General features: G+C 44.1%; 4 protein-coding genes across 12 annotated transcripts in view; 3 read left to right on the top strand and 1 right to left on the bottom strand.

The window, feature by feature from the left end:
• LOC135399242 (uncharacterized) overlaps positions 1-8,706 on the top strand; it is a 162,268-nt gene extending 153,562 nt beyond the window's left edge. For all 5 annotated transcript variants that reach the window (XM_064631057.1, XM_064631056.1, XM_064631058.1 and 2 more), the window contains 9 exons: positions 737-803; positions 895-979; positions 1,533-1,621; positions 1,698-1,827; positions 1,974-2,015; positions 2,392-2,442; positions 4,059-4,095; positions 4,999-5,327; positions 6,334-8,706. In XM_064631057.1, the coding sequence (XP_064487127.1) occupies positions 737-803; positions 895-979; positions 1,533-1,621; positions 1,698-1,827; positions 1,974-2,015; positions 2,392-2,442; positions 4,059-4,095; positions 4,999-5,327; positions 6,334-6,420 (917 nt within the window). In that variant the 3' untranslated portion in view covers positions 6,421-8,706. The remainder of the gene's footprint in view (positions 1-736; positions 804-894; positions 980-1,532; positions 1,622-1,697; positions 1,828-1,973; positions 2,016-2,391; positions 2,443-4,058; positions 4,096-4,998; positions 5,328-6,333) is intronic.
• Positions 8,707-11,095: 2,389 nt separating this feature from the next.
• On the top strand, positions 11,096-12,547 carry LOC135399245 (zinc finger CCHC-type and RNA-binding motif-containing protein 1-like). The gene is made up of 5 exons (XM_064631069.1): positions 11,096-11,320; positions 11,391-11,610; positions 11,675-11,793; positions 11,930-12,029; positions 12,095-12,547. Exons 1-5 carry the CDS (start codon positions 11,208-11,210, stop codon positions 12,203-12,205), a joined length of 663 nt encoding a protein of 220 aa, XP_064487139.1. The 5' UTR covers positions 11,096-11,207; the 3' UTR covers positions 12,206-12,547.
• Positions 12,548-15,026: 2,479 nt separating this feature from the next.
• LOC135399241 (programmed cell death protein 6-like) lies at positions 15,027-17,513 on the bottom strand. The gene is made up of 5 exons (XM_064631054.1): positions 17,220-17,513; positions 16,737-16,901; positions 16,524-16,660; positions 16,136-16,323; positions 15,027-15,483 (listed from the first exon to the last, which is right to left on the bottom strand). The coding sequence occupies exons 1-5, from the start codon at positions 17,272-17,274 to the stop codon at positions 15,264-15,266; spliced, it is 765 nt and encodes a 254-aa protein (XP_064487124.1). The 5' UTR covers positions 17,275-17,513; the 3' UTR covers positions 15,027-15,263.
• A 202-nt stretch (positions 17,514-17,715) lies between these two features.
• LOC135399243 (orphan steroid hormone receptor 2-like) overlaps positions 17,716-26,313 on the top strand; it is a 63,106-nt gene continuing 54,508 nt past the window's right edge. For 4 of the 5 annotated variants that reach the window (XM_064631061.1, XM_064631066.1, XM_064631067.1 and 1 more), the window contains exon 1: positions 17,716-17,836. The gene's annotated coding sequence lies outside the window, so the exon portion shown is untranslated. The other variant, XM_064631062.1, reaches the window with a different exon arrangement.

Here is a 26,313-nt window from a genome sequence, read left to right on the forward strand (position 1 = left end):
GTTACAATAAATAGCAATGTATTCTGGGTCAAGTTGGCCACCTTATGGCAGCATAGCTGCCTCCTGGTGCAAATTCCTAATTCAGTTTGACTAATGAACTTCTCAATAGTGGAAGGAAAAAGATTTTTTTTGGCACAATTTGGCACAATGACCACATTTGTTCCTTTGGTGAACTTTTTTCTGTTTGCAGAAAAGGGTTCGAGTCAGTATAGCTTGAAGAAATGGACCCCCCGGAAAAAAAAAACTGCAGATTTGGAAGCCATTTATGTCACTCTTCTCCGCATTTTCTGCTTTGCACTAAAATACGAGGGAGAGACAAGATCTACTGCTTTTTCTAGCCCCATCGTATTTAACAGCGAGGGAGAAAATTTACCTCAAAATCTGCCTGTTTCTTTGTCTGTTTTTCTTACTCCATTTATTGGCTCGCTCCATTTCCTGAAAGCGGCGATGGGATCAGAACACTAGAAGGAACATACATTTTGATTGTGTTGAACTTCTATCTTTCATAATTAGAAAGTCTGCCAGTCAGACTTAATGAGGACAATGCCCAGGAGGTTGGTAGTGGGGCCACATGGTGGACCACTTGACCTAGAATATATTGTTGTTTATTGTAATAAAAAAACAAAAAATAGCCACTTCCCTATTCCATAAAATTCTGTCCGTTATTAACGTGGACATCTTGTGTGTGAAAAGAACATCTTTTAGTCAAACTTTCCCTTTTTTCGTCTTGTTCCAGCTGTGCCAGTGATTGTTGTTGGGGCAAATTTAGCTGCTCAAGTACTTGAAGGATTTCAGTTAGATAGGTACGACCTGGGTGATCGATGCCCAAAATAAACTGCTTATTAATGCGGACAGCATTTCACTTACATTGTCTTTGTCTTTCCTTTCTTCTAGTTGGTGGTTAACATTACGAACACCATCAGGGGGCATTTCAAACTACTTCTGTGCCTATGTCTCATCAGTCATTATCATCACTTTGGTACGTATCTTTGCCGGTGCAAAACACATTTTGGAATCCTTCTGAAAAACCGTTTCATTGAACAGTACCAAGCACTGTTACTTAATTGGTCTAGGCAGTGCCAGATTTATACAAAAGTGGGGGTCCCACAGCACTGCGTTGTGGGCGGCCCATCTGCGTGGTTAGTATACTGTGCATGGTGATTCATATGGATGGAGGATAGTCAGGCTTTTCCAAATTTCGTACAACGGCTAGATATAAATGATTTCTATGAGGATTTTAGAAAACATATCTGCTGTGGAAGACATCATCACAGCATCACAACCTTCGTGACCCCATTTGAGCGAGCCTTAATTCACATTCTACTATAGTCCATAAGCAATAGTTCAGCTTACACTGTAATCCTTGACTTCCCGTACAAGATCATTTATGAAAGACGGACTTTGCAAATGTTGGGGCCTTTTTTTGTAGGGGGCCCTGGGGCATATGCCCTATCTGCTCCTCTTAAACCCAACACTGAGTCTAGGTCTTTGAGACCGCAGTTCTAGTAATATGTTTATATTGCTCTTTAAAGTTGCATTTCCTGCTGTTCCTTACGGTGAAAGCAGAGCTCCGGAGGTACAGTTGTGCGGAGACGTCCAAAGCGAAAGACGCAGAAAATCGGTAGATATATGTCACTTCTTCGTCTAATTCCTTTGCGATGAATCTCGTGTAATTTGTTCTTTGCGACTCCAAACAGAGCTGGGCTGCTCAATCGGTCCATGGTCATCATGTTAGCACTCATCGGTGTATCATTCTCAAGCATACTGTATGTCAACATAGAAGATGTCATGAAGTCATATTTCTTTGCTGGCACATGTGTTTTCTTGGTAAGGATAATGTCATTTTAATGTACTATAACAGTGAGAATTGCAGTGAAATGAGATTTATAAAGTGCTATTTTAACTAATTTGCTAAGTGTTAAATGTTAATTTGCTAATATGCTAAATGTTAATTTAATGCTTTGGTGTTGCAGGGGTTCCTTGTTTTCTTCTTATACACAATCAACAGTGAGAATGTAAGTTGGCTTTCCTTAGTACTATATTGCACCAGACGTTTCGCTTTTTTTTTCTATATGTCTGGTTAATTTATGAATGGTTATATTTGATTAATGATGATAAATTGAACTGATTTGTCAGCACGGCTGTTTCGTTTCTATGAGTTACTTAGGGCCAGTACAATGTGTGTTAATAACATGGTATTCACTTGACTTTGGTACATATTGCATTATAGCATTACATACGTGTATCGTAATGTTGTGATTACCACTGAGATCACATTACGTGACGAAACACTGTGCACTTCCTTCATTTGTTTTTGTTTTAGTATGCAACCCAGTGTCGTGTGATGTCATCGACTGATTTGTTTAGCTCGGTTGTATTTCTTTTCTGCAGCGATCTCTTTTCTGTAGTGCACATGGAACAAGGAAGGATGGAAAGTTAACCGTAAGTTTTTCTTCTTCACTCTTTTAAATGTTTCTGTTACCTATTATACTCTAATGTATTCAGCACATAACTCTTTTGTGTACAACCCGGTTTCGCCTAATTTCTACCACCTGAATAGGCTTTGGTTTACGCGTATACTAATATCTCTGCCTTGTACAAACATTACTTTTTATAGGGGTGTGCAAATTTTCAAGTTCTCGAATTCGAATAGAATATCAACACCTCGAAGTATTTGATTCGCGAATCAAACACAACTACAATTTTTCGACTATTCACCAAATATGAACGACACCTCTCCGAAAGTAGGCTTCACCTAATACTTCCCTGCATGAGGTAAAGCCCGTGTTACAAAATTCCTGGTGCTGCAGGACCAACAGAGCTTAAGATAATGTTAGCTCAAGCTTTTGTATACTTCGGCTTAGGAAGGGGCGGCGCCCCTACATGCACTTTAGCGGTGCCGGTGGGAGATTTTGATTGGATGTCTGGGAGTTTGCCTTTAAAAAGTTAAGACTCTTAAATAATGCCTGCAGCCCAGGAACAAAACGGGTGTCTTAAAGATGTCTCTTACGTTCAAAATTTCAGCAACTTCCCCAGGCAAGACATACGCACTATGCATGCACTATACACACATACCAGCAAAGAAGCTAAAGGACGTTCACTGCAAAGCTGAAGCAGGACGCCAATTTGTTTGTTTCACAAGTGACCTATGGATGTTCAGAAAGAATTACAGCCTCGTCCGTGTAACGTGACACTGCTTGATATGACATTTTTGAAATCAAGATAATTACCCCAGTAAGTACTCACCTGAAGAGCAGTAAACACTATCACGTAAAAACAACAACGTTATTTTGATATGATGAATGGGGAGCTTCATCGCTGTCATGTAAAATTTAAAGAGTAGGGGCTTAACTCCCACAGAAGAATTGCGTGTGTCTCATGTGATAGTTAATGCCAGAAAAATTACACTAAAGCCACGGGCGAGAAATTGCAAACATCTAGTGCGAAAGGCACATATTGTAAACTTTGCACGACTTTATTCAATTCGGTATTCAGCATTTTTTTCCCCATTCGACTCGATATTCAATTCGACTTCAAATATTCGGATTCGCACACCCCTGCTTTATGTTATATGTTAGAACTCATGCTCCACAAGGGTAAAGAAATTCCATCCAGCAGTACCTTCAGCAACATACATGCATCTGCCACATTCTTTAACAAAGGCCCTAAATATACCCATCTTCTTCCTCATCTTCAAGATGCTGCTCTTCTGTTCCATAGGTTGTGATGTACTAGTTAGTACCGTAGGGCCTTTCAGCAGTCTACTTGCAAAAGTGCAAAGACAGCCACCAGTACAGGCACTGGAGAATGCCAAGTGCTGAATGATCAGTACAGCCACTAGGTGTCTCACCGTTTGTCTGAAATGCAAGACGTACACTTTATTCATTTTCCACCCGATATACCACATGTAGGCCAATTTTACCCTGTTTTATAGCTCCTGAAATCAAAAAAAAATTTTTGAAAAACATAAAACTCAAAAAAGCAAGGGTCTGTGGGCCTCTATGTGCACATTCTACAACAGGCTGTGATGATTTCTAAAATAATATAACTCATTTCAGATTGACCGAAATTGTCAAGGGAACTCTTGTAATAAATGTAAGTAATGTTCTGTATCAAGTAATGTGCAATGAAATTCACTTGGAATAACATGTTTGTTTGATTTTTACTCACAAAGATACTCCAAGTATTTTTGTTGACTCGAAGTATTTTGTTGTATTTTTGTTGATTTTGTTGTGCATGTCCGCATTTTTGTTGATGTCAGGTTGGGGCTACACATGACTTTAGACTTGTATCCTAAGGTCAAACATGGTAAAACCAGTTCTTACCTCCGATTTGCATGATAGTTGCTTCGGGTAACACCCAAAAAACCTGAAGAACCGGACTCTCCAAAGCACAAACACAGGCGCTTATACAGACTCTAATGAACACTAAATACCTTGCACCCAGCTCTGCCTCTCCACATTGTGTGTTCTACCCTTTGCTGTTTTTGTTTTTTTCTATTCTTTGCATGAAAATCTGCTCTTTTAGATTACATCATCCCAGTTTACTGTTTTACAGCTTCCAACATAAAACCTGATTTTTTTACCCCCACCCAAAGTTTCTTGAAAACATAAGGGTCTAACCCGTGGTGTCACTAGGGTATGGTGCCACCGGGTGTGAGAGCTCTTTGCATCACCTCCCCCCCCCCCCCTACCCCCAATAACGGATCCCTACCCATACCAGGTGATACGCAACAAAAACCAATATCATACCACACACAGAAAGAAATCACGTGCTCCTCATATTGTTTTTGCCGTCACCGTTCTCCAGAGAGAGAGAGAGGAAGCTGCGGTATTGGTGCGGAGCGTCACCCGGTGTGGAACGCACCACCCCTAGTGACGCCACTGGGTCTAACTAGATTGCAACAGCATAAGTGACTTTTTGTGTTCACCAAATTAAATATGGGTATTGTGCACGAGGCACATATCACATTACGATAATGTCTTTCATGCAAAACAGCATATGTGAAGACCGCAATTGTGATGGACAGTGCTGTGAGTGCCGCATGCAAATCTCCTGTGACGGCAAAATCGAGGACTGATGGTGGGGTACGGCGCATGCCCAATCCCGTGCCCATCCCATACCACGAAGAGATGGATCGCCTGCTCAAGAAGAAGCCCAGCAGTTCTCCTGGTGCTGGAGCCACCACATCTACAGTATGTTCTGAAGAGGGTGAGGCTCATGCAGACGAGACGACGTCGCTCAAATCGTGGAGGACACGCCACCAAGCAGGGTTTGAGCTGCAGCAACTGGAAGGAAGTCCCCGCAGTTCTCATCCTCTCATGCAGGTGAGGAGACAGGTCCCTTGAGCCCCCTTATAATTTGGCCCCACTTATAATTTGACCCCCGTATTTTCGGTGTTTTATGTTCCTCGAAAATCGGGGGGGGGGGGGGGGGCAAAAATCGGGTTTTATTGCGGAAGCTGTAGCATAGGGTAAAATCTGGCGATATCGGGTGAAACATATTCTACTGGGCTTCACTCTAGCACACAGAGCTCTCTTTATAATCTTCATTTGTTGTATCCCAAACTTTTGGAACAAATTCTAAAAAAACAAAACAATCTGAAACAGAAAGAAAAATAAAACTTCACTGAAGCACTATCACCACCTCTGTCTTATCAGCCCCCAGAAATCTTTGCTTATGTGCGTGCTGAAGCATTACCTGCCGCTTTTTGCCCAATGCCCAAAATGTGGTGCACATGCTTTAACGCACAAGGCAAAGGCGACGTCTAGTACAATTTAATATAATATTTTAATACAATATGTAGTAACAATTTTATCATACATATTAATTAAATTAATATGAATAATTTAATATAATATCGTAACTTGAATCCCTCTTGTCCACTTTGTGCATGTCCGTCTCCTCGTTCATCTTTCCTCGGACTCAAAGATATGTTGCCCTCATTTAATATATGACCAGCTCCCGTGGCATAGTGGTTAAGATGATCGCTTTCCACGCCGAGACTGGGAGGTGACACGGGTTCGAATCCTGTCACCGGCTGTGCTGTCTGAGGTTTTCCCTGGGTTTTCCGAAGACTTTCCAGACGAATGTCGGCACAGTTCCCCCTGAAGTCGGCCCAGGACGCACACTAACCCCCCTGTCCCCCACTCCTTCCTGCTGTTCTCTCTCCATCTGTCCACGTCTGTACGCCGTTCATAGCCACAGTTGCTTCGCGGCGCTAACACGAAATTAAAAAAAAAAAAAATCAATATATGAATGTATAGATGACTGTGCCGCCTCCGTGTGCCATCATTGTGTCATTTTGCTAATCGTTGCGTCTTCACTTTGAAGGAGGAAGACGAGGAACCTCCCCAGTTGGACTCGGCCAACACACAAGAAGTAACGCCAGAAGTTGCGTTCAGCGTCACGGCAGTCTGACTACCCACACCCCCTCATGAGATGCATCTGATTCATGTTCGGTTCTTTCAGTGTCACCCGGTAATTTTATGTCAACATCTTTAGTTTTTACCTTCCTCTGCCGGTTCTCTCATCGAAAGGAGAAGTAGTTTGTTTGCATCGTTCTGCTATTGTCCGAGGAGACTGGTGTGTTTTTAGTGACTGTGTACACATGAACCGAGGAAGTGGGTGCAAGTGTGAAGGAACAGAATGTGATATTATATTACTGCAGGTTTCGAAGGTAATTGAGTTTCAGTATATTTATTGAGAGTTGTTACAATGTGCGACAACTTAATGTGGGTTGAAAGTTGTTCTTTTCCACTCACTTCTTCATATTTTGGAGCATGTGAACAATGGACCCTACAGTTACTTCCAAGAAGTTTACTTATAGCCCTGTTACACAAACACTCTCAACTACGTTTGAAGTCAATGGCAGTTGAGCTTTTCAAAGGCCTTTAAACTGAACGACCTTTCTGTGTGCATACACAGCCCCTTCTGTGTTGTTGGCTCCAGCTTCTATACTAGGTTCATCCTACCATGTGATAGTGATAGATATGATAAAATTCAGCTTCTTCTATCATAAGTGGTGCTGATAAGTGGTGCAGTTTTTTGCTCTTTGTGACCAAAAGCATAGAACTAGGCCACATAAAAGCCAGAACAGTCCCAATAAAGACTTCGATCCACACGATGCGCTTTTTTAATGCATGCTTCACCGGCGTGGTTGCCGTCATCTTGCCAGTCGATTGGGTCAGCTGAGATTGCCTCTCTGCCTTCTCAGTTGAACTCAACTGCCGTCGAAATGTCTATTACATTTCACATGGCCGTGTATCTCTACCCAAATGATGTTGGGGTCAAATGTCATTGGCTCAACGGCAGTTGAAAGCGCCGGTGTAACAGGGTACTACAGAGTTACATACAGTACATTTACTTATAACATTTGTTGTGACAGAAAGAGAGAAATAACTATATATTGCTCACAGCAAGAGCGTACATTACATAATATATTTCCTGTCTAGTGCTTGTTTTCCTGTGATATTGCCAAAGACGCACACATGCTGCATTCGCACATTGTGGCAGAGTACTTGGAGTTTGCAGAACAGTGCAAATTGGGTTAACAGGCATTTTTGTCTTTGCGACTTCTTTTGCATATTTTAGAAGATGTGACAAGAGACTGTCGTTCAATGTAGAAGTTATCATCATCATCATCACCACAGTAGCAAAATTCGAGACATTAAACTGGACATGTTTTTGCGATGGAAAAGACCGATACCCTTGGTCCTCAGGGAGTACCATGTTAATGTCATGTCTGAGCTCTGCCACTTTCATCTGTGATTTCACAATTTTTTTCCCTCCATAATCCATGATGATGTCAAGTCTATTCTCTTGTAAAACATGCTGGAGATCTTGTCCAGTTTTCATTAGCTTCCCGTACGTCAGTCACATTTCATTTGTCATGTGTCCCGACTTTCGTTTACCATTCATGTGGTGCTCGTGTTTGTAATCACTCATATGTTGGAAGTGCCCAGTTCATATGCCAAAACAAGATGTACGAGTATGACAGTAATTTGTAATATATGTGAAGTATACTAGCGGTACAAAGTGTGGTTTCCAGCAAAGAGACCAATTTGAAGGAGAGATACAACAGGTAGAGAGGTGCCAAGACATTATTTTTTAGTGCAACACATCTTCCTGTGGAACAAAAATGTGGCAACTTGCATTAGTCTGTGAGAAAACATTATTTATGCCATATTTGACCACACACCTGATGATGCATGTGTACAAGGTATGTACTAAAACTTTAGTTGTATTTATATAGCATCTGTCTGTGCAATAGCTTCATACAAATCATCTGTATTGCATCGTTCCAGAAATAATTACATACGCCCATTGCTTTCTCAAAGCTTCATCTAGGTGTGCTTGTTCTGGAAAAGTAATTGAGAGCAACATTATGTGATCAAGAGAAGCGGTCACTCGTAACAGAAGCAGCGGAGGCAACCAAAGAGTTTTTTTGTTTTTTTTCCAACATGCTACGCGACATATCAAATTGTGAAAGCCGAAAAATTCTGCTGCTCTACAGCACGAGGTACAGTTACTTCACTGATTCAGGTGACTAGGCAAAAAAGCATGTCGTCGTCGTCGTAGCAAATGAGGTTTGGAATGATTTCCGCCTGTTGCTCACATTGCGTTCAGCAACTGTATGTTCTTATTCTCTTGCAATATCTATGTCATGTGTGTTTGCATAAAAATGTCATTAAATTTGAGGCTACAGTAATGTCAAACTACCTGTCATGTTTTTTGGCGCACATGTTACATACCAGCAGAACCGTAGCGATAGGGGGGCAAGAGGGGCAGCTGCCTCGGGCTCCCTCACCAGAGAGGGCGTCCGACGGCAGGCCCTGGGAGGTTGGTTGGGCAGTATAACGCCGGAATTAAGAGAATTTGAGTTTACAATCTCGGCAGTGCCAACAAGCGGTTTGCTTTCTTTGTGTACAGAACATCTGACGGCAGTGAGGGAGGGAGGGGGGGGCTTCACGTTTACCCTGCCCTGGGCAGAAACTCTCCTTGTTACGGCTCTGCATGCCAGCCTTTTTTTAAATATGAACAGTTCGACTCTGGACTTAAATTGTTTTCAAAACATGTCATGGAACACAACTGAACTTTTCTGCAACAAAATTTGAAGAATGCAAAATTTTATACAAGTGCTCCACTGTGCAGTGCAATGTCCTGCTTAGTGTTCTCATATCTTGGAGCAGTTAGTGACTATAAAGGAGGCAGGCCACAGTGACTGTAATAGACGGGAGCAGGAAGTACAATTTGCTGCTTTGTTGTTTAACAACAGGTTGAACTGGGAAGAGCTAAGAGGATGGACCATGTCCACTACCACCAGTCATCCATTCGTCTGTTCGTAAACGACCATTCATTTGAAGATAATTCATGGTAATGAGTGGTGAGACAAGTACGATTGTAATTAATGCAGAGGGCTGTTTAAAAAGGACAGTCCTGTGCTGCTTGACCAATCTTGAGATAAGGGATGCATTCGACTACAAGTTTCTCATAGATGCCAGATGGAAAATTCCGTTCACGTTCACATCTGATATCTGTTTCACAGGGTATGCACAGGTGTATGCACAAGGTTCTGCACGTTGGCTGTGTCGCCATACCTTGGCGGATGTCACGGGGTATTGTGCGGCCGTGATAAAAGTGACCCTGGTCTGTTTTAAGACATAGTGAAACATGATCAAGTTTTGTACTCAAATCGATTGCATGGCACAGGAACAGGAAGCCACTGACAATAGAGTAATGGCATTGAAAGCGCTGGCTGTAAAATCTAATTATAACTGGTTGCAAATTTTTACTGACATACTTCGCACAGTATCTCCAAGAGCATTATAAGAAAGCGTGTGACAGGCTTTAACTTTAGTTTGCGTCCATGCTGCCAAATTGCTGTTGTCCCTGGCCGGATTTAAACATGCAATCTTGAGATCTGTAGGCAGACGTGTTGCTGACTCACTTGCAGACACCACTTCATTTCGAACAATCAGCAGGGCTGTTCTGCTTTTTACAAGCGTGTTTGGTGGCACAAAGCTTGCAAAAAGTGCATTTTTATGGTGAAATAAAGTAAATAAGTATGGTAAAACAATTATTTTTATGCTATAAATAAAAAAAATCAGTACATTAAAGAACAGTAACCTGCTGTAGCTGGAGAGCTTGCTCTCTTACGTCTGCTTCTGCAGCTTGAGAAGAGGTAAGGGTGGCATTCTGTAACTTGATCTGTGCCCTTTGTGAAAAGTTGCCCGTTCCTTCTCTTGTCCAATGTCTGCAAGGCAATTATGGTTGCCCATTTACACGTGCCCAATTTTCTTTTGCATGGCGATGGTTCGTAGTTACGATCAGCCATATAAGATGTGGGTTAAAAGCTAGGTAATCGTGAAAGTAAGTATCTCGGTGCTTCCTCATTTGGTTCATGCGTCATAAAGCACACAAAGGATGATTGAAATCACGACACAGGCGCTTCGTTCGTGCAAGTCGAAAGTTTACTACGGTATCCGTGGTTCCCTTAACCCCCTTGAGTGGTTTTCGCTCAACAATATTCAATACATACCGGCGGTTCTACTGATACAATGTACGGCTTTACGTACGTAATTGTACATCAACGACTGACAAAAGCATTTTCCCGACATCGTCGGTAACAGGGCTATCTTATTAAAGACCCGCTCTTCTGTGCAGCAGCAATTGCGGCCTCGTTCGTCAGCACTTGGAACTCTTGAAATCGTTGGGATACACGCTGGTTCATCTTCATGTACTTTTCCATGCAGTTCATGGCACACTTATCTTCTTTATCTCGCACATGTCGCACTGTGAAGTCATGAACGCAGTCTGTGAAGCACAGTTCAGAAAGTTTGTTGTAGGATATGAGAAAATCCTTGAACTGTTTTATTTGCTCGGATTGTTGAACATCCAGGCTCGCTGCAGCCGCCATTTTTGTTTGCTCTTGACGAATATCGTAGAGCCGCAGATATGTTGATTTTTTATGGGATCCTGATCGTAAATCTATAACAAGCAATCTAAATGGAATATGTTATTACCGTATCAAGTTTCATTGATTAATAAGTGCCATATATTTCTTCGTATTTTTGCTGTTTCTGCGGTGTTTTTATTTACAAAATGGCCGCTTTCAGTGTGTTGGTTCGTATATGGAACTTATAAGTGATATTTTTTATTTATGCCATTGAAAAGCAAGACAGAAGCGGTTAATATAACGTACTAGGATGAGTTCTGGCCTAGCACCGAGTAGGAGCACGGCGTACGTAAGCAACTTGCCGTTTAATTTGACTAACAACGACTTGCACCAGTTATTTGAGAAGTACGGTAAAGTGGTCAAGTAAGTAATGCCCTTACATTTACAGCCAGATCAACATAAAGTGCGTAAAATTCGCACTGTTCTTTTTCAGGGTAACTGTCCTTAAAGACAAACAAACATGGAAAAGTAAAGGCGTTGCATTCGTGCTGTTTTTGGACCCCGATTCTGCCAGGCGATGTGTAAGTGCTCTGGACAAAACGGAGCTCTTCGGTCGCACTCTTAAGGCGAGCATTGCCAAGTACAACGGCCGGGCACCGGAATTCATCAAGCGAAAGGAATATAAAGACAAATCCAAGTGCTACGAATGTGGGGTGAGGTGCAGGTGTGTGAAGAATTCGTGGAATGTCGCATGGCGGTGTATTTGTTTCCATCTAGGAGGCAGGACATCTGAGCTACAATTGTCCAAGAAATGCATTCGGAGACAGGGAAGCTCCGAAGAAAAAGGAAAAAAAGCGTAAAGCTCAAACCGGATTCGGCGTGAGGCCCAAAAGACCGTAAGTAATCTGAGGAACACAAAACGGCAGCATGGGCACACGGAAGAAACGACACAACACAGACGTTCAAACAGCAAACCAACAAAAGCTTTTTGCCACATTAGCAGGAGCTTTAACACATTGATGAATTTTCTAGTCTCAAGAGTGAAGAGGTTCAAGATGAAGAAGTTGAAGATGAATCTGATGAAGGTGAAGATCCTGCACTGGAAAGCCTCAGTGCTGCCATAAAATATGAGGTGAGCATATAGTGTCATCTGGAACTCCTATTGCAGCATTCTAATTTTGCTACTTTTGTTTCCAGCAAATGAAATATAGTACAGCTGAAGAGTCTGCCTCGGCAGCTCTGAAAAGGCAAACAATTAAGCAGAGCAGTTACTTCAGTGATGAAGAGGAGGTTGATGAAGATGCATGACGTTGAGGAGAGCAGTCCAAAAGGGCCTATGTGTGGAGAACGATAATGTAAGGGCAGCGCACACACACACAGCTAGAAATTGATCCTTAAGTGTTGTCCCTTCCAGCATAGGCCTGCACGCATAAAGGCAGTGCTGTGCTGGAGTTTGCACATAGTCCATGTACATACATAAATGTTCCATTTGTACAGAACAAGTTTAGCATGCCTGTGGTTAACAAAGAGCCGGAGATGTAGGTCAGAATTCAATGCAACGTTTTTGGATTTGCAGATAATTGGAGCCACCTCAATTATGTAAATATCTATTCATTAATTTAAAGGGGGCAATAAACAGCTGGCAGAACATTTTTCAGTCATCATGGTTGACAACAGATGGAAGCTCTAGCGAGCGTATCTACCGAGAGAAGTGCTATTTAAAAAGCATAATCCGTGCGACTTTCCTTTCTTCCCTGTGTCAGTGGGCTGCGTCACGAAGCTCCCACCTATCATAACGTTGCACTTCAGGCGCCAGAGCTCTGCGACATTTCGCAATCCTCGTCAATGGAGGGAGCCTCCATTGTGACGAGCTGTGGCGTGCCAAGTGGTGCTGGTTCTGGTAACATCAGAGTGACCTCGCCAGGACACATGTAACACTATGGAAACGTAACTGGCCAGATACCAGACTTGTACAGTAGCTTGAGTAAAGCGAATAAGTTACGTATCGTAAATACTTTTTTCAGTAACTCCTGCTAATTTTCCAAGTTACTTTAAAGATGCTTCTCCGTGCATGACATGGAGGTCGAGCGAAATATTATCTTTTGTCTAGGCAATGCGCTTTGTGCTGGTACATGCTTTAGTGTAGGGGTCTCAAAGACTCGGGCTGCATGTGGATCACACTCAGTTACTCTGTGGCCCGAGGGCCTTTGACCACCAAACTAAAAGCAGCTGCCTTCTCAAAATAATAATCATTAAAAATTATGAATGAAACCTGGTTTTCACGTAATTTTCACCATTGCTCGGCGTGGTGTTGCCCCTGCCCATGTTAGGCAGCACCATAACTAGAGCCTGAAGTTTTAGGGTTTTACCCGATTCTTCCCCGAATTTGCACCCGGGCAAAACCCGATTTTTGCCCGGCAAACTGCCCTCACTGGGACATCTGTAGGAAGGCACTAACTTAATTGTTTGGCAGCAAATGCAGTTACATCACCGTTTGTACCAAATGACTACAGTTAGTTCGAGTAGCTGAGCCCGATTTCTCCCCGAATTTAGCATACGGGAAGTTTTTCCACCCGAATTCGAATGAATTTAGTGCACACGTTTATTAACCCGATTTTTACCCCCCCCCCCCCCCCCAATTTCGAAAAAAAAAAATTCCCGAAAACTTCAGGCTCCTACTAGATTATAACGACCATGTCACAATCGGCAACCTCTATGAGGAGCTCGTCCGCACGATCCGCTAGGGCGCTACTCACGGGCCCGCGAGATCGACATCATGATTGGACAATGGAAATTTGGATTTTGAACGCGCAGAAGCAGACGCACGATTACCGTAGCAGACGACAGCAACAGCTCCTATGAAAACGTGTAGAACGATGATGATAATCAACTTTAGAAAGAAGAATCTCTCATGGGACATCCACCTCTTGTACATAAATACTGAGGTTTGAAGTACAAAGTATTTCAGAAATTGAGGAAGCAATAACCGGGCCGATGTGTAGCACCACCGCTAGCTTCCAAATGCGGCGCTGGGAAGGGATGCCTATGGCATGGTCGTTATAAACTAGTAGATCGTGGGCAGCACATACACATGTAAGCACTTCTTGTTTGCTCATGAACCTCAGTAAGTTAAGGTCACCAGGTTTTCGTGTGCACTTTGGTAAGCTAACACTAACTAATGTGAGAATGAGCTCATCCTAATTCTTACAGTTTACGAACTTGTAGAAGCAGCAGCCTCTCCGGATATCATCCATGGGAAATTAGAAAGGAGTGCTTGTCCTGCCTCAGGCGGACATTCGCCTCTTGCAGGCTGTGTCCCTAACAAAGCAAAATGAACGTGCCCTTCTTCGAATGCCAACTTACCAAAGGTTGACCTCTTAAGTGATACAAGCTTAAGAAATGAGTGTATCCAACCCCTTTTGTCCATGCAAGTTACTTCGATTTATTTATTGGGGCGGCTCTCCCCCAAAACACAAAAGAACTTATTGTGCGAAAGCTTGTTGTCAGTGGGACATAACTGTTAGCAGAGCAGTTGTCTGCTTTAGAACAATTTATGACTGATATCCGGAAAGTGAGCTTTGACTAACTGCATCTTAAAAAAAAACATGAAATCTTTTTCCAATATGTTTTATTTTCACAGGGTTCCATATATCTTAAACGACGTTTCTATGCAGTTTCCACCATTATTGAGGCACTTGTCATTGCGGGGCATCAGTCTTTGCACCCCCAGGTTTGTTCAAAAGGTTCAAAATCAGTGTATCTACTACAGGCACAGACCTGTCCTGCGAGGGAGTAGCCATTTTGACAAGAAAGTACACCACCTTTCAAACAAAACATGTTTATGGTTTTTAAACCCTTGAAGACAGATGGTGACATCTAGCCAGAGTGCATGCATGGCATCAGACACTGGAGACATTCCAGTGTTGTGCTCTGTGTGTTGCCTAGTGCCGACGTTTGATCCTAATTTTCCCCAGATTGAGTATATTATTTATTAGCACAATTAGTATATTTATTACTATATATATTTTTTATACTCTGAACTTTTCTTTGAGTCAATGCAAACATGAGCATTTTACGCACACTTTTGTTCCCTTCCTGCTACGCATCAAGGAAATTCAAATTTGCAACGTAGAGACCAAAACTTTATTTTTGGTGCTGATAAAAACATGCAATAGCTTGTGATGAGCAGGTTGCCTTTTTACTGCAAGGCTGAAACTATAAAAAATTTGACACAGCAGCATAAAATTTTGAGCATGCTTCAACAAACAGTCCCGTGTGAAATTTGAAAGACCTAGTGGAATGCCTCACAGCCCTGGGGACCTTTTCCCTTATCGCAGCTTGTCAGGAACGGACATGCCTGACCGAACTACTTCACGTTTGGCCCGATCCTGCAGTTGAGCACCATTTGTAGGAACTCTTCGTACTGCAGAGTAACCACACCAGTCTGGGTGGTGTCTTTCCTTCTAAATGCCTCCGTTAGGCAATGGATCATGACGCAGAGCTGTATGAAGTCATCGAACTCTATACTTCCACGTGCATAGCGATCAAATTTTGTGATAGCAAGTTGACAAAATGGGACAGACAACCTGAAACAGATACGACAACTTACATCACTGATTATGCTAACATAAACACACTGTATCAATGATATCAAATGGTATACAGGTGAGTTTTACATGCTACTTGAAGCATCATTAGTTGAATCAATCTGTTTTCATTTTTGCCTCAAGAATGATTTCTATAACTACCACTAAATGTTCTGACTGCAAGAATGTGGTAGCTTCCAGGAATGTATATTGTGTACTACTGATTGCCTCTTATAGGAAGCACACTGTGGGTTTTTAAAAGACAATACATTCACTAATGTTTTGTCCTGGTACAAGAAAAGAACTGGCATTTTACTGTGGCAAATACTGTCATCTGATCTCCCATTTCACGACACAGTGTTGCTGCTTCATGCATCTAACCAATATCACTAGCTTTTCCGGTGAACGTGCACAAAGCAGATAGAGTGCGGATAGCAAAAATGTTACCTACAGTCCTTCACCCGTGAGTCGTTTCGAGATACTTCTAGTTTCAATCTTTTATAACCTTGTGCTTTCAGAAATGCTTTTGTAAGAGTGGAATCTCAAGAACTCGTACATACATGGCATAGTTGTCTGTAAATATTGCACACCTCTTGTTTAAGGCACCGGAACCATTGAAGAAGAAAAAAGTGATAACGCTCGAGTAACACACCTGTATCCGAACGATGTAAGTGCTTGGTGTAACTCGGTCACATTGATATTCCCAGAGTTGTCCCTGTCAAAGCTTTGGAAACAGCGTTTCCACTGTTCGATGTAGTTCCACAGCGACACAAACTCGTGCACGTCAATCGTGCCGCTGTTGTCTCTGTCGAACATGCTGATCATCAAACGACAGGTTTCCTGAAAGTGAATGTAACATCATGATGTTCTATTGCAAAACATCACATTGGTGCTGTACACACACATATTCCCGTACTTCTCTTTTGTAAACAGTCCAATGATCCCTGTAATGGGTGCTCAGGTTCAAAAGCAGCTGTCTGCTCTCGTGTGACATGTTTGCTAATTTATGTTACGACATTATTCTCCTTGTGCGTTATTACCTCATTGAAGGGGGACCAGTTGCCGTTGATTAGTGCAGCTCTCAATTCACGTGCCGTTATGTGCCCATTTCGGTCTTGGTCAACTGCAGCAAACAAGTTCCACAGAAAGGGTGCAACTCCCGGTGGTGCTGGCGGATCTGGAGATCATAAAGTAGTGCTTGTACATAGTTGGCACACAATAACATACTCTTAGCTTCACGGGTGAGTACTTACAGCCGTACGGTGCTGACTGCGGTGGAGCACCTCCGTAGGGATTTGGTGTTGCGGCACCATACGCATGAGGTGTAGTTGCTCCGTAAGGATTTGCCCCTGGCTGTCCGTAAGCAGGCTGCTGTCCATAATTCGGCCGAGTTTGCCCGTACGGCTGTGTTGGAACACCTACGTAGCAAGCATGACAAGAAGAAAACGTTAACCTCGGAAAAGTGACGGAAAACATACGACAACACTCAAGGCACACCTCTACGTGCTCTAACTGATCATACGACTATTATCAACCAGGGGCGGATCCAAGATTTTCCTGAGGAGGGGGTCCAGGCATGAACAGCATGCTAGACACGCGATCTAGGGTCAGTTAAACGCTATGTGAAAAGAGAAACAAATTGAGGCGGGGTCAGGACTTCCGACCCCCACCCCTGTAGATCCGCCCCTGTTGTAAACTCGACACTTTGTGACTACGCGACTGCGTTAAATAATTACCACCCGGTCGCTGCTGGCTCCCCGGGGTCGCTGGATTCTGGCCGTAATACGACATTGCGATGTTCTACTCGCTAAGCTCGTGTAAGGCGCCGATTTCGCTCAACCGTTGAATATTGAAGTCACCTGACCCGGCAGGGAAAGCACATTGCAATAAAACGACACCGTACTAGAATAATTCGGCCTATTCACATAACGACAGCAGAAATAGCGGCCTGTTTTTTGGCTGAACACGAGCCGGACGTGCTTCGTCACCTCCTCGGTGTTTTCGCACGTGACCCTGACGCACCGCGTGACGTTACGGGCGTGCTGAAAACCTGATATGGCTGACGTAGGCCAATGCCAAATACAAGACTGCCTTTGTAACTAAAATTATTGTCCCATCTACGAGATTATTAATTTCAAAACTAGTGCGTTTTAAACACGTTTCATGCATAGCTTTTACTATAATTTTATGTTTATGCGCTGCTCCTTTTGGGAGGAGTACTGACGTCACCGCTGACGAACCAATGGCGACATAGGCAATATTTGCGTATGTAGCATTCGGAGAGGTCATGAACTCTAACCTTTCCCTCATCCATACGCCCCGTGTGCACGGCCAGGGCTGCGTCATTCATCAGGTGAGCGTGTTCTAAATCCAGCGTGTAGTGTCAGAGCTCCGACGCGCTCGTGCGACTCGTACCGGGAACACGCGACACGGCGTCTGCCATCGTCGCGTCTGGAGATCGGAGAGGGAGCGACCGGCAATCCGGTAGCCACTGCTCTCTTGGCTACCTGGGTCACTCTTTGGCCTCCGACTGACGGTGCCCGCAGCGGCAGTGGTCTGCTACCGTGCGTGATTTTGTTTTGCACAACGAACGTAATGCAACATTCGCTAAAATTGCTCACACGGAACGCATCGCTTTCTGTTTCGACGCGTTGACGGTGCTCTCGGGGTTAAAGGTTAGCTTGGGCGGAGTCGGGTGTTGCAGAGCTGACGGCAACGATGAACCTCGGACTCTCGACTGTGCATCATAGCCTTTCTGTCGGTGCTTCCTGAAAGTGCTGTCTTCGCTTCGCGCAGACGGTACGGAGCGCGGCGCGGTTCAACCCTTGGAATACCAAAGTGTGTGCGTGCGTGTGTGTATTTTACGAAACGTTGTAGCAGCCTCACGGAAGAAGGAGGGATTGTGAACATCGCGTTTGCATTCGTACGGGATAGTCAACAGCTCCCACAAAGTAAAGGTACTGTCCATCATTATTCGTCATCTTTGTTGGCCATCCCATATAGCTCGTCGTCGCAAATGTCACATGGATGAAAACACGTGTTCCTGTCGTTTATTCCTGGAGCGTGTTTCAGTATCGCTGCAGTGGACTTGGGTGTTTCCAATTTGAAACGGTCGCCGTAGATTTGCTAATATGTGCGATTTTGGTAGCACGGTTGTTTGTGCGGTCTAACGAATGTTTCCGACGCGAAGCGAGACACGGGGTGCGTACTTGTTATTGATTTTTGAATCCGTACTTTGACCCGGGGTTCAAAGGCTTCTCTATCTCGCACCGGAAGCGCGGTTGCGTCTTCCTATCGCGGGTTTATTCGTGCAAGTTGGGGGTGAGCTCAACTTCCTTCGTGCACATCGCTTGCAGCCAGTTACGCTTTGACCTTGCTTTTGACCGGCAGCGCGGAACGGATACTTTTTTGTTTTATTTTTACTTTTTGTCTTTCTTTCGTTCTTTCTGCTGTCTATGTACGGGTCAGTTCAGATATGTCGACTCCGCCGAGTGCTATCAATGTTTCGCTTGGAGTCGGAGTTTGTTGTTCTCTTATGTGAGCATTGAGTTCTTTCGAAGTTTATTTTCGAGCAAATATAATAATTTGCCAGAAACTTTCCTCGTGCATTAGCTACTGTAGTGGGTAATGCTTCTGCTGATCGCAACCTTTAATGAGTAACTCGGAGTGTGAACCTTTTCACTTTGAGAACGTTGCAAACGAGAGGGAGCTAACAGGTGTGAGACTCTTACTGAGAGAATATTGAATTTGCAGAAGCCGATGAGGCAGGAGGGGAAATACGTGTTGCTTCGTCTATGCTTCTCCAGTATCCAAGCACAGCAAGTAGACAGAAGACAAACTCATAACTTTACTTAGTGAATGTTGAGTTCTTTTTTGTTTTTATTTTCTCCTTTTTCCGCTTTAGTCGTCTTTTTGGTCCAAATAGGGTTGTGCAGAACTTTTTTTTTAGCTGACGTTATGCGTACCATAACATGGCCTCGCACTGTTTCAGCTCCTGTGGTACACATTCAGAGTACCAAGGGCCAGTTCGCTTGTCACAACGAAGCCGTGCGCTCCCAACTTTGAATGGCTTCGCATGTCGCTCCGATGATAAATGTCGTAACACTGCCTTCAGGCTATTATTTCATTGGCTCACCGCCTTCTACGTCAACACTTTTGACGCTCGGTTCGTTGAACGAAACTAGAGAAAAACAATAGTAACAATTGTAATTACCATAAAGGAAAGACTGCGACCTTGGCGAGCGGAGAGTTTTTTTCTGGGTCGTCAACAGTAGCTGGATATGAAGGCGTGACCCCTTCCGGTGTGGTGCAGCCTTGAAATACTGACCCCATTCCACCCTGGTGACTTCCACACCCCCTTCCCTTTGACCTCAAAGCAGTCGCAAAAAAATTGGATTCGTCTTTTTCTTCTTTTTTGACAAATTGGGCTGTTCTATGCGGCAGCACTGGCATTGTGGTGTTGCTAGATTGGCAGCGTTACGCGGAGCCCGTGATAATTCCCTTATTTCAGACGTTTCATACCGGACTTCAGAAATCGCAAACGCAACAACCAGTCCTACTGGTCCTTCAAACCGAACACGCTGCGGAATCGAAGGAAAATTTCTCAACGTCCCAAGTATCCGAAGCGACCCTGTGCATGCTGAAACGCAACGTCCACCGATGCCGCCTGGGGCAGCCATAAATGTAGAACTCCCACCTCCCCTCCTATGAGCACTGTCTAAAAATTGTGTAATAGCCAGGACAAAAAAAAAAAACTGTCGATGTGCAATTTACGTACGTGCACTTCATATTTAGCTACGCACACATGGATCACGCGAAGCTGGGCGCTGACACCGAATAAAAAAACAAAAAAACATCGCGAGTAGGTAGCTTATTTTGTTGAGTAAATGTACTGCACGTCAAAGCTGTACAGAAAAATTCTAAGTGAAAAAAAAAGTAGTGGAACGTGTAACAAATATATGCAAAATGTAACGAGACTACAATTTATTACATTTAAAAACTGATAAAAGTAGACAATGTCGTAACGTCATCTTCGACAGGACTGAGGGGAATAATACTAGGCTGTGGTTAACAAGGGGGAACAGAGATGGGAGAGAAAAACTGTTGCGTGTGGTAGGGCGCTCCTCATAGAGTTTGCCCATGCAAAATGTAACGAAGGGACTCGGAAGCTTTAAGGAACTGGTGCGAGACTACAGTTTATTACATATGATTATGATATATTGATACGGTATATACATATATGATTACATACATATATATGATATAGTATATATTCTACACTCCAAACTGTACAGTGAAAATTCCCGGCTTTTGCTTTGCATTGTTCAACCTTACGACAGTATGAACTCTCGGAATTTACCATCTGGTGCTCCCCCCTTTTCTGGGGACGCGCCCTTGGCGACCGGGCCCCTTCCACACCCCCATTTGAACGGTTTCGTCTCACATTCTAGAACTGACGATTAGCTCATAAGTTTCTCGAGAAACCAACGTCGAAGCCGAAACTATTCATTTTGTTAGCAACTCCAACGGGCATGTATATATTTCATTTGTTTCGCTCTAGGGATCTCCTCGGAATCCTCCTCAGCGCCATCCTCCGCGTTTGGCGAGGCGAATGCCCCTCGGGCTATAACTCTGGAAAGAAAAAGAAGAGTCGTAGAGAGATTACCTTCCTCGATTTCAATCAGTGAGCCCATCGTTCCACGAGCTTTCAGAGAATACGTAACCCGGCATTAAAAATAGTGTCTGATAAATTATGAATTAGATACACGACAGTTATCACTTGCGGTGATTCTGTGTAGACGAATTCATTTTCAAGCTATATGTAACATCCTCGTTAATTAGGTGGATGATATTTAGAATAACGGAACCGCGTTGGAGAAGGGCGGGTGTGTTTGCGTTGAGCCTGCATGGCTTGAAGCTCGGCACATGTGCAAATACAAATTCTGTGCGCAAATACATCGATACATAAAAAAGTGTCCTTCAAAATGTAATCGCAGTGGATGTGCCAGAAAACGCGAATGACGCGAACTACTTTCGTTTCGAAACCCTGCGACGTGCAATGCAGCGTAGCAGGTGCATCGAAAAATGGGCGCCCCTTACGCTGAAACGTTTCAGTAACAAACAAAAAATGAAGTACAGTATATGACCAGTTTACGAAGTGCATGGTTGACTGGACATAATATTCCACGCTATATACCACAAGTAATGAGGATGAGGAATTTCCCTACATACACCTGGCTTTTTATAACCCCCCACTCCCCTGAGATTTCTGACATACATATACGCATGAACATGTACTCATAAACATAACCTCCGCCTCCCCAGAGGCCGATTTCTGGGGGAAATACTGACAGCGGACTAAGTCAGGTTATTTTGGCCTTGGTAGGGTTATTTATTTTATTTTACTTACTTTTTGGGGGGTGGGTTTGTAAGTTTTTTTTAAATGTGTGTTGGGGGGACAAATGCTTGTGCTCACGCGTAGGAGGTGCGGCCGGCTCCTGACCCCAACCTTGAGAGCTAGCACCAGATCCTGGTTTATACTTCGATCTGATATTCACATTTTGGATTCCTCGTGCGGACTCACTTGGTAGCTGTCACCTGCAGCAACGATAGCACGATACTAAAGCGTCATTACGTTACTGGCTTCCGTTCCCACTGAAAAAAAAAAAAAGTAATAGTTCGAAATACTGGACGGCTTCCGACCTGAAGCTTTTCGCTTTGATTGGTCCAATTAGTATACTCGTACTTCGAATGGACAGGTCGACGTAAAGTTTTATGTATAGAGCACTCTATAACGGCATCTATGGCGGCGAAGCGACTATGCGTTGATGATGTTGTACAATCAGGGTGTATCACTCAAGAGTAACCGCTAATTATTAAAAAAAAAGTACTTGAGATAAAAATTAGAAACCTCCTGCGTCATACTTGTGAAGGTTTTTGCCGCCCAAACAGGTGGTTTCCATCAGTGTACCTCATTATTCTTGTCTAATTGGCTTAATTGAACTAAGAAAATTCCAAGGAAGGGTAACGTTTTTTTTTTTTGCGCTAATTAGAAAACCCATGGCCACAACACCCCATTTCAGTCACAATTACAGGACCTTTCACGACATCTTTTTTTTTTTTTTTTTTTTTTATAATTAGGGGTACACCCTGTATAGTAACACAGAGGCAGCTCACGACTTTCTCGGATACAGATAGTCGCGTGCACATATGGGCGTTGCACGTACGTTTGACTGACGCGGCTGTGTGACACTCTAGTGTGACATGCAGCTCTAGCCAGTGCAACTTCTTGTGCGCGGCATAGCGGTGAGAACATCGGAAGCACCCTACGAGAACAATACTGCAAAGGAAGTTAGCAGCGTGATGTCACCCGTTTAAAAGAAACAGGGCGATTAGCTTATCGCGTTTTCCGAACTGTTGTCACGAACTCCTTCCTTTATCTACAAAAACTCGCTGTGTAACTGGCGGCGTCTCTGACCGGGAATCGTGGGTCCTAATCTCACTACCGCAGCATTTTTTTACGACGAAAGCGAGAATTCGTGAAAGAAGGAAGTCACTGAAGAGGTTAGCCAGCTGTGTAGGGCTCGAACCCACATCTTCTGGATTGGCAGTCCAGCAGATGTGGGTTCGAGCAACGCCACCTGGATATAGAAGGCCTCCTCTCCCTCCTTCGCTACGTGGACATTAAGAGTCAGAATTCGCCTGCTATACCGCGATTCGCCGTTCTGCGAATTCAACTCGCAAATGATTGCAGCTCACCTGAAACTTGCAGACCTAAATATTTAGACAAATAGTCCGAGACGGCGTTCCAGAAAATCAGTTTTGAGAAAGATTGAGACAGCTTTGCGCTTTATTTCCAAGTTTTCCCATTTAGCACGCGGGGACGTTCAATCACAACTCGCAGACGACGGTGGTTCGTCTCCATGGCCACCACCGCTGAAGGCACGTTCGTGGTTGGCTGCCGCCGTTGAAAACACGACCCTCATTGGCTGACTCTTATAATTGCTACCTCACGTCGACGAGCCAGCAGGCTTTCTCTATCGAGGTGGTGTTGGTTCGAGTCCAACAGTTATCTAACCTTTTCAGTGACTTCCTTCTTTCATTGTTCTTAGGCACTTGAGGCTTGTGTGTTGTGTTGGTCCTTTCTTCTGTGTTCCAGCCTCAGAACAACAATTTTCATCGAGAATTCGTGTCGGGATTGGCGTGCAACGGCAGGGATGGGGCATCAGTTACGTCAGAATGGTCCCCATTGAGTGCTGCCTGCTCTCTTATTCTTTTACTGCAGTGCGCCGATAGTCGTAAAGTATTTATGTGTCACCCCCGACTTATGTAGCAGCAGTGATGTCAACGAAGGCGCAGGTAGTTATGCGGTAGAGTTACATGGACTTCAAATGGAGACGCTGTCTTGGAGCACTCGTAGTTCAGTCTTTGTAGCGTGCAGTCGCGTTTGAACAGTATTCACTGTGGGACCCTGTATTGACTTGTGCGGGCGAATAATATGCTGTCCGTGCGATCAGTCGCTACGGTAATGCGGAGCCTCTTTACCTATTCTTGGTATTCAATATTTGTGAGTACTGTGGTTCTCGAGAATGGGACAGTTCTCTACAAAAAGAAAAAAAAAAAAAAGAAACGAGTAAGAAAAAGCTCTGGATTTGTTTGTATAGACTCAGCCGCATCCCAATTACTGAATTCCAATTCAGCAGTGAGATTGCAACATGTTGAGATGATTGAGGTGGGATATGAACGGTGGGATATATTATTTTTGCATATTTCACGATGGGTTGCCAGCACTGCCGTAAAAATGAAGGCTTATATCCATTCTGGGATGAGAGAAGCTTCATGTACGGGCCACGCTGTGGACATTTGGCACCTGTTACGGGTACTCTACGTGAACCTATATGCGCAGGCCTACAATGCGGGCCTATATATGGACGGATGCGTACCTGCATCTGTTCCTCGGAACGGTTTGAGGTCGAATCTTTAGATTTCCATGCAGCTGTTTTATTTAATATGAACGCAAATGTGCCAAAAGTATGAGCCGGGATTCAACGGATGCTCCTACAACGCACAACAAATGCATATGATGACGATGAGATGGAGTGTTGCACTGCTGAGGAGCAGTACCCTCGATACCCATTACACGTGAGACATTTAATGAGTTATAGGCATTAGGTAGTTCACGGAGCAATCGTGGGGTCCTCGGATGGCTGTGCGATGCAAAACAAGTGGGGACTGAATAATTAAAAAAAAAAAAAAGAGAGACACCTGAAAGGTGCAGTGGAGCTCGTTTGGAAACACGGTGCAACAATAAAGCGTCCGGAGCGAAGCGATGGCCTTCAGGAAGCCCATAAACACCACGTCGTATTTTTTGTGTGTCGACAGGCTTGCGAAAGCGTTTCCGGAAGTCAGTCAGCAGCACGGAGGGCGAGTGATCGTTTTTGGTTGCCCGGACGCAAGTGTACGCAGTGGACGTACAGAAAGAGAGCGTGTGTACGATCCCCATTTTATACTGCACGCCACGAAACTTGGCACGCTCAGATGGATGGCATCACACCGGAAGTATAGGGTTGGCGGTACAGCTCGCCTTGGCATTGCGCGTTTTCGAACATGTTCTCTTCAGGTTTAGGATAACCGTTACGATTTTTTTCCCGCATCGTGCCCGTAACATACCCACGAATTGCAATGTGTTCTGAAATTTGTATCTTGTTAGCACTATAACCGCGTACTCATACGAGCGACATTTTCCAGAATACTTGTCCGAAGATGCGAAAACCGTCATAGCTTTTAGATGCCACGTAAGCGTGAGAGCTCACGTCATATCTTTTCGTGCACTGATAACAGTGGGGAATATCCTGCGATCGCAGCCACAAGATATTTCGTAGCAGACGACATGGAAAGACGCAGATTGTGTCGTCTGCCAAGTGCGCAGCGCGCTACCGCGGCACCGTGCGGATGTTCAACGCAACACGCGGTGGAACTTCTGTCCCCTGGGCAGCCTTTTGCTTTTTCTGCCACCAACATATTCCGTAGGGATGTATGTAAGAAGGAGGAGGGGGTTGGGGGGGGTGGTAAATCTCTCAAAATATCGTGACTTCTGAACCTTGTGCACATAGCCGTGCCCGCAGGTGCAGGGAGGAGGACGCTCGATGCAGGTCGCTTTAGTTCGCCTTATGTCCTTCCACTGTGTTCTATTTTTGCGTACATCCAGTTGCATATGCACTGTGCACTTTGGCAAGGCAACCCTTTCTCGACACTGAAGGGCTTGTATGCCAAGTGGGGCCCGTTTAAAAAGAGGTCTTCGCAGTTCGCGCCCGGGTCGACCGCCACTGTCAAGTCGTAGCCGGCAGGACGGCTCCTTTTATTAGATGCCGCCTTGCATATTTTTGTATGCCCTCCGCTTCAGGGACGAGAGGGTTAAAGCACGTTGGAAGCCACCCAGAAGACCACGTGTGGGCCAGCCTTCAAGGTGAAGGACTGTGCGTCTTGTTAGCTGCTCCCACGCTCTCTTCTGCCGTCCATGTTGGGCGTTGCCAGAAATTCAATGGAAGGATCGCACGACTAGTGTTTGAAGCTGTCACTGTCGATGGGCCGTTTTAGTTCATCGTTATCCTACAGCTGTGCATAATGCCACAGTTTTCGTAATAGTGATTGTAAGAGAAAAAAATCAGGGCTGCGTTGGTTTTTGTACTGGCCACAGCCTTCCGTGTCATTGGAGCCATGGCACCAAGAAGGTTTCCAACCCGAATGTAGTAGTTTCTATAGGATACGCTGTTATACGCCGTCTCTTACAGCTGTAATGCAGTCGCCCGCTAAGCGAACTCAAGCCGGCTT

This window comes from Ornithodoros turicata, chromosome 6 (assembly GCF_037126465.1).
Source record: "Ornithodoros turicata isolate Travis chromosome 6, ASM3712646v1, whole genome shotgun sequence".
Lineage (NCBI taxonomy): Eukaryota > Metazoa > Arthropoda > Arachnida > Ixodida > Argasidae > Ornithodoros > Ornithodoros turicata.

Bases quoted from the DNA above. Each gene is read 5' to 3' on its own strand.
- LOC135399241 (XM_064631054.1), bottom strand. From the start codon at position 17,274: ATGTCGTATTACGGCCAGAATCCAGCGACCCCGGGGAGCCAGCAGCGA. The intron at 16,902-17,219 runs GTAATTATTTAA...CTTGCTACGTAG, and splicing joins GAGCCAGCAGCGACCGGGTG to GTGTTCCAACACAGCCGTAC. The intron at 16,661-16,736 runs GTAAGTACTCAC...TATGATCTCCAG, and splicing joins GCAGTCAGCACCGTACGGCT to ATCCGCCAGCACCACCGGGA.
- LOC135399245 (XM_064631069.1), top strand. From the start codon at position 11,208: ATGAGTTCTGGCCTAGCACCGAGTAGGAGCACGGCGTACGTAAGCAAC. The intron at 11,321-11,390 runs GTAAGTAATGCC...GTTCTTTTTCAG, and splicing joins AAGTACGGTAAAGTGGTCAA to GGTAACTGTCCTTAAAGACA. The intron at 11,611-11,674 runs GTGAGGTGCAGG...GTTTCCATCTAG, and splicing joins CCAAGTGCTACGAATGTGGG to GAGGCAGGACATCTGAGCTA.